This window comes from Sardina pilchardus, chromosome 14 (assembly GCF_963854185.1).
Source record: "Sardina pilchardus chromosome 14, fSarPil1.1, whole genome shotgun sequence".
Classification (NCBI taxonomy): Eukaryota; Metazoa; Chordata; class Actinopteri; order Clupeiformes; family Clupeidae; genus Sardina; species Sardina pilchardus.
Window position 1 is genome coordinate 15,885,988 of NC_085007.1, and position 11,601 is coordinate 15,897,588.

General features: G+C 39.8%; 1 protein-coding gene and 1 long non-coding RNA gene across 2 annotated transcripts; one reads left to right on the forward strand and one right to left on the reverse strand.

Annotated features, from left to right (window-relative positions):
* Positions 1 to 155: 155 nt before the first annotated feature.
* On the reverse strand, positions 156 to 5,113 carry c14h5orf63 (chromosome 14 C5orf63 homolog). The gene is made up of 4 exons (XM_062554274.1): positions 5,024 to 5,113; positions 2,734 to 2,840; positions 610 to 666; positions 156 to 452 (listed from the first exon to the last, which is right to left on the reverse strand). Exons 2-4 carry the CDS (start codon positions 2,836 to 2,838, stop codon positions 285 to 287), a joined length of 330 nt encoding a protein of 109 aa, XP_062410258.1. The 5' UTR covers positions 2,839 to 2,840; positions 5,024 to 5,113; the 3' UTR covers positions 156 to 284.
* Positions 5,114 to 8,108: 2,995 nt separating this feature from the next.
* Positions 8,109 to 10,913, forward strand: LOC134100831 (uncharacterized). Its single transcript, XR_009941317.1, has 3 exons — positions 8,109 to 8,179; positions 8,558 to 8,633; positions 10,857 to 10,913. It is a non-coding gene; the product is annotated as an uncharacterized LOC134100831 (long non-coding RNA).
* Positions 10,914 to 11,601: the final 688 nt, after the last annotated feature.

Here is an 11,601-nt window from a genome sequence, read left to right on the forward strand (position 1 = left end):
TGACAGGCTGAAGCTGGGCCCGGTAGCCTACTGGGTACCAAAAGCTACACCTCGCGCATCCTGGCGGCTGCGCTCGTGCAGATGTGATGCTCCAGACGTGGCATTTGATAATTTAATCCTCTTACACCAAACAAAGAGACCACATGTACACAGGGCACGGTGAAACAAACAAGCTCTTTATTACTTGTTAGATACACAACCTTGTCATACACACTCTGGAAAATAACATGTTATGACAGGAAAGCAAAATAAAAAACATACATGATATTGACATTCATAAACAATTAGTTGCTTTCCTCCAGCTTTGCCAATCGTTTTTCCAGAAGTGTGGTGTTGACTCGATGCATCATCAGAAACTGGCCGTTTAAATGGAATACTGGTATGTCAAATTTGTATCTGTCATACCAGACTTTATTTTCAGGAAGGGTTATGTCAACCTGCTGTAGTGTGTACTACAAAAAGAAAAAAAGAAAAGAAAAAGGAAAAAGAACACCAAATAAGAAAATTGTACTCGTTAGAATATTTCTAATTGTTAGTAACAATACATTACTGATTCATAATAAATGTAGCCTATTTTAAAGTTAATTATGAAAAATGTCCTTAGCCTACTCGATGTTTGTATGGTTCAAGGACTTCTTTTGCATCATCACACAGGGGACAAGGATCCTGTGAAAGAAAAGAAAATGTGATTATTTTTTAACTTCAGTAGTACTCAAATGCATATCTATATCTATCTATCTATCTATATATGTACATGTATATATATTAGATGGCTGTCAGAAAGAACGATATTTTTGCTACAGTTGGCTACAGTTCCAGCCTTGTGAAACATGTTGGCTCAATAACCTTGCAGTACTCGTGGTTTGTGGCAGTATACTTGTACTGTATTTGCTTTTATCTGTCTACCAGTGATTTGGACATTTGAGGGCTCTTAAGAGAGTAGGGAGAGAGCTCAGATGTTAAGGGCACTCTCAACATATGAGGATCCACATTGTTTCACATTTCTAAACCACTACGCTGTTTCTTTTGCATACATTTAATTAATTTAGCCGAAACTTCATATCCATAGCCTCTTATGAAGGAGATATAACATTCAAGCACAAGTGAAATAGGACACATACTAATGCAAGATCACCAGAAGATAACAGTGCAGAAGTTTAAGTAAAACCAGAGGATGCATTCATTTAAGCCGCATAAACATCCACATCAACGAAGAGGATTGACTGAAGAATTTGTTGGTATTTGTGGGTGCTCGTGCCAAAGGCTTGCCGTTTGTCTGAATATGATGCTGATCAAAACATAGATAGCCACAGCAGCAAAGTTTGACTAAATAATTTGTCTGTATTTGTTGATGGGAGAGAACCCATCGTGAGTGTGGAGGGGGTGGGGGGTTGGTCTGGGACGCCAGACACCACTGTTGAGGTGGTGGCTCCTTCTGGAGGTGATGTGGGCCTAATCCAATGAAACAGAGATGATGGAAGGAGCCCGCTTGATAACCTCAGTAAAATGTTCTCGAATGCTGTTCTGTTGCTGATGTTTTTTGCCCACAAAAAATGTTGTTGATTATTTTGTTTTTCACAGCAAATAGGCCTAAATGAAGAACTAAATCTATCCTTCTTTCTGTATTGTATTTTGTATTTGGATCAATCATTTTTATCCCCATTGTATTGTGAACAGTGTATGCTTGTTTGTATATCCGTATGCTTGTTGATCATTTTAATCGCTTTTTTGTTTGTGGGCAATTTGCCTTTAATGACTGATGTTGTGAGTGTAGCTCCTTGGTAGTGTTGCATGCATCTTCCGGTAACTTTTACGCTCAATCACACCTGTTAATGATGCTTATTAGGGCCTTACCCCCATTCCCTCCAAGGACTCTGATGAAGAAATGACTACATCGAAATGTTGCCCAGTGATGTTTTGCACCTTTTAAGTAAATAAAAATTAAGAGGACATCTAAGCTGCACGGCGTCCCTCTCCCTCTCTCAGCAAATAGGCTTGGTTGTTGAAATCCCTGAATTATAGCACTGGAAATGTAACATCTCTCCTGTGTATATTTAAAATTATGGCATTTAACAACATGGTTAGATCTGGTATCATTACCATTTTCTGGCGCTTCTCTTGTACAGTAGTATTACGAGTAGGCCTACAGTATGTACAATTACTTACAGTAACTCTGTTTCTGTCTGACCCCTGGTGGTATTGCAGATTTTAAACATGGAATACATTTCTTTTAAGATTTATTGAGAGACAAAGGAGAGCTCTGCTAGGTACTGTGCTTGTATACTTCATAGTGTAATCAGAATCAGAATCAGCTTTATTGGCCAGGTTTGCGTAAACAAACAAGAAATTGACTCTGGTTAATCTTTTAAAGTACAACAATAACAATAACATAGAAAAATAATAAGAATAGAATAAGGGCAGTAAGGCAAATAAATACAAATAAATAGATGATATGGGTGGGATCTATTTATTTGTAAATAAATGAATAAATAAATAAAGATGAGCATGGTGTTGTATCTTTGTAAAGCGTGTTAAAAGCACAGCCAGCTCCGGTTCGGAGCCTGCTCTGTCTAGCGACCGGGGTTTTTTTTTTTTTACAGTAAAATCACGGAATGGCAGTTGTAAGAAGTTGATTGTTGAATGTGACAAAAAAAACGCTACGGGCTTGAGATCACGCAAAGTCCCTGGCTGTGCCTTTAAGTCAGACATGTAAAGATAAGCATGGTGTTTTACCTTTGTAAAGAGTGTTAAGGTAGGCAGCTGCCTTGGTGAAGAGTAAGACCTTTGTATAAGCAGCTGAACAGACCTTTTTGGCAGAAGACTCCTAAGCCAATGCATTTCTGGAAAAAAGAACATGAACACACAAAGAAATATCAGTAACGTGATGCTTTAGTTAAACGTGATACTTTAGCTAAACCTGCCCAGAGAATGCAACATTTAGGCGTTAGGCAAGTTTTGTAGGCCTGCACTGTATACTGAATGAATGTCTATGTTTATTGTATTTAGCAGAGACTTTTGTCCAAAGTAACTTACAATGACATTAATACACATTACATTAACATTACAACTAACAGTATATAGTAAAAATCAAATCGCCATAAAATACCAATATTATTAATAGACTATACAGAATTTAACATAATAATAAAAATAACCATAAACATAATACAGACTGGGACTAGTGAGAAACAAGCGAAACAGATATGTCTTTGGACACTAGAAGATCCCAAAGCTATCACTAGAACAAAGAGGCATCGCCACCAACGAGGGACCACATGAGAAAAGTGTCTTGGCTGGGACCTCTTGGCGTTGATGGAAGGCCTACATAGCAGATACTCAGTGGAGGATCACATTGGGCAAGAGGGGATATACAGTAGAGGTGGACCTGGAATTACAGTTTTTGCCCATTGCTTACACACTAAAATCAAATGCTTAGACCAAAGACCAAACTTCTTGCAAAACACTACACAATTTCTTACAGTAGACACTTTGTTCAAAAGAGAAATCTCCTGTTATCATTGACAAAACACTTCTATTCAAAATGCAAGCACATCTGGTGGTAATTGGTAAACGCCACACACATACCTGAAAACACTTACAGAGAAAACTGAACACCAATCAGTCTAAGGCTTAGCACTACAATACTTCAGGTACGTTATTGTGTATCTGTTCAAGTGTATAGTTTTACATTGAGTACCTGTGTACAGTTCTGTATCTTATCCTTTACTCCCGATTTCTAAAACCTATCGAATATTATTATTTTCAGAGGGCCAATCAAAAGTATATGACCACCAACCCCATACCTGCATGGCTCTTTTGCAAGCAATGGAAGGGGCATGCAGGACATTGAGGTGGGGTCAGTTCAAGGGTGCATATGGCACAAAAGTTTTTTTTTGCAATAACTACATTTTTAGAAAGGATTATTGAGTACTGATCGCAGTGCTTCATTTTGGCATGTGAATCGTTTATCTCCGAGTGCTATGTTTTATTTGAGCTTTGACATAATAAGTCAAATTCTGCAAAAAGTGTGCAAGCAATAGAGGCAAAAACTGTAAGAAAGCAAGGTGCAAGTACAGTAAGTGTCCTGGAAACTAGAATGAGGGATTTGAATTTATTTATGGCTGCTATATACAGTAAGCACAACTGAGTGTCTTGAATCCCAATACAAATGGCATGTACAGTATTACTATTATTATCATTATTATTATTATAGGAAGCCAAATGAAGAGTAACTATAACCGAAAGCGTGCTTTGGCTGATTAAAGATGTGCTGCAGCATTCTGAATAATCTGTAGCCTAATGAATATCGTTGAATTGTGGTCCATGTCTGTTAATTTAATATTGTTTCATGTTTTCAGTATTGAGTGCCAGTTAACTGAGAAGGAATTAAATGGCGGTAAATATTTGATAGGCCTAAAACAAACCTTCTGTGTGTGTCATATACTTGGTACAGCCATTCAGCTGTTAAAAATATCACTTTTAGTCTGTTGTGCAATGCATGGCATCTTTAAGGCGCCTAGTATGATATCCACGACAAACACACGTCATAACAGCAATCAAGGAGCATGCATTGCTTATTGTACGTGCAAGGTCACGCACTAGACAGCATTTATGTTTATTCTCAGTTCAACATGACGTCTGCAGACATTTGTAGCACCTATGCATGCGCATGGTCTGACCTGCCGCCAACAGAGACAAGTGAAAGTAAGAACACATGAAATGTAACGCACTAGGTTAATCTCGCAGAATTAGATCATGTTTAAAAACAGATCTTCAAACTGCGTAGGCTCGCCTACGTAAATCTTAGTTGCGATCATTATTTTTAGCTCCGTATTGCGTCCTTGTCAGACCTATAAATAAATATAGCCTACAGGTACGCCAACTAGATTCCATTATTTTTTATACATGCACTTATGTATAGGTAAGGCTGGTAAGTGTACCAGATTGTAATAGATCTCTCTCAAATTTCACAAACACAATACATAAACTTGGACACGAAGACACTTGTCGTTACTATCCTCACCTCTAATCGAAGACAGGAACAACTTCCACTGGCAATGGGAGGAACTTCGAATCAGGAACGCGTCTCATTGGGCGAGACTGACGCGGTTTCCTGTCCACAGCATCAATTTCATTTGTTGACGTGTTGTCATTTATGCGTTGAACAGACTTCAGCGGCAATTTTCAAATATGATGCAAGTGTGACGCTAAAAACCTACTTAATTCTAGGCCTACTTTAGAGTTTAATACATGTTCTAACATAACCACGTGTATACCTATCTGTATTATAAATCCAAGAACTCTCTCCAATAAATACTTTATATAGGCCTACACACAGACACACAGACAGACAGACACACACACACACACACACACACACACACACACACACACACACACACACACACACACACACACACACACACACACACACACACACACACACACACACACACACACACACACAACAATGCCTACTCACGTTTTTCTTTTTTGTAAACATATGAGATCAATCTCACCCACTGGGCTTCCCAAAGCCTAAATACAACTCCCCAACTAACACTTGTGGTGGATATTTACAAATAGTTCATGTTCAGTGTATGTAACGTCTTACAGACCGCTAGAAACAGGTATTGTTTTACAGTTTTTTCCAATTGCTTACACACAATTTTTCAAACCGAGTTCTTTTTAACAAAATTTAAGCACAGGTATCCAAACGCCACACTCATTTTGCATAATTCCTAGATTCTTTGCAAAATGAAACACTTCAGTCAAAACAAACACACTTCAGTCAAAACAAACACACTTCAGTCAAAACATACACACTTCAGTCAAAACATATACACTTCAGTCAAAACATATACACATATTTGTAAAAATGCTATTAGTTGTCATTTAACAAACACAGTCCTCAATGATCAGACACTATTGCAGCCAGTTTCACACTGCAGTGATAAATGCAAAACGCATTTGTAAAAAGAAATATTAGGAAATAGCATGTGCTAGATTTTTGCCCAGACATTGTTATGTAAGGGGTCATTTAGATGTCCAAAAAATAGTGACAAACCCACAACATTCTTCATGATTAGTTCGACATAGGGAAAGTGTACATAAATAGGTCTATAAACTTGCACTTGCACTGTACAACACTGAAGACTGCTGTAGACTGAATATTTCAAGTATCTCTTTCAATACTTACAATATTTCTAACCATAATCAGTTACAGTAATCAACCAACAATGAAATCAATTGAACAAATAAAATCTGTAGACAAACAAAAACTACTGCATAAAGTACATACACTTTGACTCTGAAGAGCAACTACTGCAAAAGCAACAAGACTGTATAGCACACCTGAGTGCTGCGTTTTCAATTTTGCACATGTGTGCTTACACACCTGGTGGATGTGATTATCCAATTCGTTCATTAGTGCAGTCATTGGCAATCCGGGGCTTTGTATTGACAAGGAAGTAACCTCACAATCCTTATCTGTGTCTAAGGTGTGGAAATGTGTGTAGAGTTTTACAAATCACTGTGTGTAATGTTTTGAAAAAAGGGTGAAGCAGACATTGTGTGTAATGTTGTGCAAATCTGTGGAGGTGTTTTGCTCCTTGGAGTAAAATTTTGCGAATTGTGTGAAAAGAAATATTTTAGTGTGTAAACAATCGTAAAAAACTGTAAACATAAAATAACAGAACAAAAAAAACATATTCTGCAACCCATCAAAGTGAAGCGTAATGGTGTCTGCAGTTTTTTAGTCGTAGCCTAAATATGCCTACTATTGCTTTATTTAAGAATGCTCATGACTAGACCTAATGTAGTGATATTTCGATTAGTTCCGAAAGACTCATTGACCAGACACTAGCATGTACTTAAAAATAGACCCTAACAACAATCTGACGCACATGCGTAATGATTTGGCTCAGCTTAGTGTCCGCGTGGAGTTTGTTTGGCTTTGGAGTGAGTAGCCACATGGTCTACGGTCGGCGCTTGTCATCCCAGTTATCTCCAGCTTGTCGTTCAGCCGTCCGCGGTCGGTGTAGGAGCTGGATGGACATCCTGACGGTTTCAAGGGGAAAGGTAGACATTTCATTATGGTTCATAAAACAAAGGCTTGAGGCAAGAGATTAGATTTCTGCTGATTACATCGTTCTACAAATGGTTAATGCAATTTGTTTTTACAAAGGCCTAACCAGTGCATACTCTTTAAACAGCATAATCTTTTTTTCAACGTTTTAGGGATATTGCTGCACCAGATGGCTCTTTAGAACACAGGCCAAGTTCAATTAATCTGCCGTTTTAAATTACAGGCATGCACAATCCAGCAGAATATTGCCATATTACTGTTCCGCCCTCATACGAAGACCTCGAGGATGAGAAATACCGACCTTTCCCTCCTCCTGTAACCACGCTTTCTGCACAGTTACCAAGGAAACGGACCACCACATCTGGCAGGAGCGCAGAAGACGATGCTGGTACGCTAAAATGTTTGCCATACCACGGCTTTGTTGCATATTCTCGAATATTTTCCATTTTCCGACTTTAGTTTCTCAGTTGCATAGGCTTAGGCCTATATTTACCACAGCCAGCCTACAATCTTGCAAACAACTTAGTAATTTTGATAATTGTGCCACTGTGTCTATTGGTTTACAGTGTCGTAGGCTATGTAGCTGCACACGACACGAGGTATTATATATTTTTACATGTTATACTCATTTCGGCCAATGCTGATAGTTGTGTAATTATACCGTCTGTTGTGGCTTACATGTAAAATCTGAAGAAAAAAAAGTCCCTCTCTTACTGCACATAAACTTAGAGACAAGTAGGCCTAGGCTACTGCCAGCTTGGCAGCATCATTCATCATCTCAGTGTTATTTCTTATAAATATGCATGAAGAGTTTCTAGTGCCCAAAGCAATTACTCTAGGCCTGTGATAATGATGTGATCCTGAAGAGAGAGAGAAGTGACAGGAACAAGGTTTACCACTCATTATGTAGCAGTGTAGAAACTCTGCACTGACTATAAAAGCTGCATATTGTAATCTCTTGTAATGTTTGTGAGTTAACATGAAGATGTGTGTTGGTGCAGGTGAGAAGATTGGGGGCTACCTCCTCTCACAAATGGAAGAAGAGCCCATGATTTCATGGAGAGAACCTCAGACCGATCTGAGCGTTGAAAAGTCAGTAAACAAATTAAATCCTCAACTGTCACCATAGTTGAAATTTCTTACTTTTGTGATAACAGCAATTATTTGCACCAATCATATAGGCGAAACTTTGTTCAAATAAATCTTTGTTGTATGGTACATTTAAGACAAAAGCATATATTTAATGATATTTGGCATTTTGGTTATCCATCCTTTTGTAGTTTTGACAATAATTGTAAGAGATGCCTCTCAGCATCCTTTCTTCACAGAGCCGTGTACAGCTATTCTTTAAATACACTGCTGCCACCTACAGGTGTTTTTGATAATTGCACAAAGACCTGACCATTGGGGATGAGAGTACATAAATATATACTACGGGGAAAAACTAATTTCTCGTCTTTGTTATGGTAGACTTTTGTCTGAGAAGGGCCTATCTGCTCTGTGGGATGTTCTCTGTAACACGCCTTTTAAAGGGCAAGGCTTTGAGGTAAGACACGTCTTTCTTCATTTGTAACATTTTCATTTAATAACAATATTACGGGTGTGAAGCTATCAATTTGTGGAGTAGGCTATTTCAATGCACCCTTTTTCACTATTGCGATTTTGAACAGCTCAGCATTACATATCTGCTAAAGCTTATATCTGAATGTTGGTTGTTTGCACTGGAGGATAACATTTTACATAGCACATTTGTCTTCACAATTTTCTTATATCTTACAGTAATAGTCATTCTTAGAACTAAATGTTTGTCGTTTTGAAACAACTAGGTCAAACCTGCTGCATCCCTCACCATTGTATTGCTTGCTTATGTAATTGTGTAATTGCCTTGGAAACATAATTGGATATGAAAGATAAATAGGCGGAAGGAGTGTGTGCATGTGTACAACTGAGATGTTACTGGGACAGGATTACGGCTATAGGCAGGCATATGCTTGTGCAGCTGTTTTTGTGAATGGAAGTGTGCCACTTCCCTCTCTCGGGATATGTAGACTAATCTACCTGTGCCTATAGTGCTGGAGGAAATCTCATTCAGAAATCTCATCTCAGATTTCCATACGGAAATAAGAGTCCATATGGCGAGCCCCCGCCAGGCTGTGTGGCAGTCCTGTCACATTGAGGGATGTGACAAGCACAGCCTGTGCACCAGTTTCCCCCACTGAGTCAGTGGTGGTGAGAGTGTGTGTGACGTGTTACCATGCACTCAATCACTTCCGTGGTGTGTGTGTGTGTGTGTGTATGTGTGTGTGTGTGTGTCTGTATGTGCGTGTGTGTGTGTGTGTGTGTGTGTGTGTGTGTGTGCTCAGTTGATGGTATCTTTTTCATGAAGTGAAAGTATATGCAGGTATGGCGTACTGCATAGCATATTTCAAGTTGTTCAAGTTTATGTGAATAGTGGGTGGGTGTGTTCCAATCACTTGGAATGTGCATGCCATGTGTAATTGTGGAGTGATATGTTGTGTGTGGAAGTGTTAGTGACAGTCCATCCAAAGTACAGATTGAAGTTTCTGTGTGCTCATTTGCACCAAAACATTCAAGATGTTTTGGTGCAAATGAGCAAACAAACTGGAAAAACAAAGTGGAAAAGCCTGTCCTTCCAAATACCAACAACCAACTGCCTCATAATTCATACCTTAAAAATGGCTAAATCCTACAAATTATTTTAAGGTGAAAATGCACTGTACAGTGCAATCACAGCACTTGCAGTGCAATACAGTCACTCAGCACTGAGCATGCAAAATTGCAGAAGAAATGAATGATGCATGGAGTTTTCAGCTGGAGCTGCAGGTCACACAGTCCACCCTTTACCTAGATCCACAGTCTTGTTTTTAAGTCTCTTTCATTGCCTAGTGTATTAGTCCAGCTAAGGTGTCAGTCGGTCGTGGGATTAGGGCCGCAGTCAGTGTACCAGGGCTGTGTGTTACTCGTGTGTACATTGGTAGCACGCTGGGGGAAATTTTTACTTTGTTCTAATTCCTCAAGTGCGTAAGCAAGCAGCGGCCGTCCCTCTCCTGGCGGACTTAAGTCTGTTTTCAGGGCCCGGGCAGTGAGGGCAAGTACGGTACATACGGTAATCCCTCTCTGTCCGTACAGCGGCCAGCCGGGCACTCTCTCTCGTTCTCTCTCCCTCTTTCTCTCTCTCTCTCTCTCTCTCTCTCTCTCTCTCTCTCTCTCTCTCTCTCTCCCCAAGGCCTGAGGTTGAGGCTGAGGGAAGCCTGAAAATAAAACTCACCCTAAGTGTGTGAGCGGGATTACCGAAAAGCCCCTTCACCGGCTCTTAAAATAACACCTGGCCCAGGGTGTCAATCATACGTCACCAGCAGCCGCTATTGGCTCAGCCAGATAATCCATGGGTCTTATTGGTGGAGGAGCCTTTTATGGCGGGCGGGCGGGCGGGCACCTGCCATCTGTGCCACTACTTGCACTTTGTCTGATTGAGGGTTGGGGTGGCTGGATTTGATTGGGTACTTCAAGGTGCCGCGTGTAGGTTAGTTCAAGGTTAAAGATTTAGGGAAGAACTTTTTGCAGTACTGTTATTTTTGCATATTATGTTTAAGATTTTATAAGACTTTGGCCATTATCATTTACTGTAATTGCTTGCTAACACCGTATCCAGTCAGCTAAATAAATACAGAAATGAATCAACATAAGGTGGTAAAGTTTGGTCTGTGGTGTGAAATAATCTGTTTCATTTGCATATGTGTCCATTCAGGTGGAAAACCTGCATACTCTCCTGGGAGAAATGGAAGACTGGGCCTGTCAGCTGTACCCACAACAAACATTTGATGAGCTTGTCCCTCAGTTAGAGAACTTGGGAGACCACCCAGACATACTGGTAGCTCACACCTCGTCTCTTTCAAATGCAACATACTTTTAAAGACTAAATTATTGCACATACTGTATATAGCTTTGTAGACTTTTGTTCCTCAACAGAGCACTTTTCAGAGTCTGTGCCTTAGAAATTAAGATACTAACCACAGCAGGGATCGTAGTTCCCTCAACTGCTTATAACAACACTATAAGCAGTGGTTGCAGCAGCAGTGATCCCTGCTGGTTTGTTGTGACACTGAGCAAGGGTGTTCAACTGACTGAGACTCAAAGACCACCATTCTGAGTAAAAATCAAACGCATGACTCCTGCGGGGTGCGAAATAGTGATTCACAGTAAAACTACAGTAGTCAATGCATTCTACAGCCTGTCTACAGTCTACTACCTCTCTACAGTCTACACCTGTTTGATCTTGGCATCCTCTCAGGTATCAGAATGACTGACTTACTTGATCTGTCTGGATAAACAACAGCCATTCCCATGTCTGGTGCAGATATTTTACTCCTTGCCTGAACTAATGTTGCCACTGTGAACTGACCGTGCAAAAGTCTCTAGTTTTTCTCCAGACTGCCATTGCCACTGGCTGATAGTAGCTCATCTGAGGCAGTGCAGCACACACTGGACGCCTC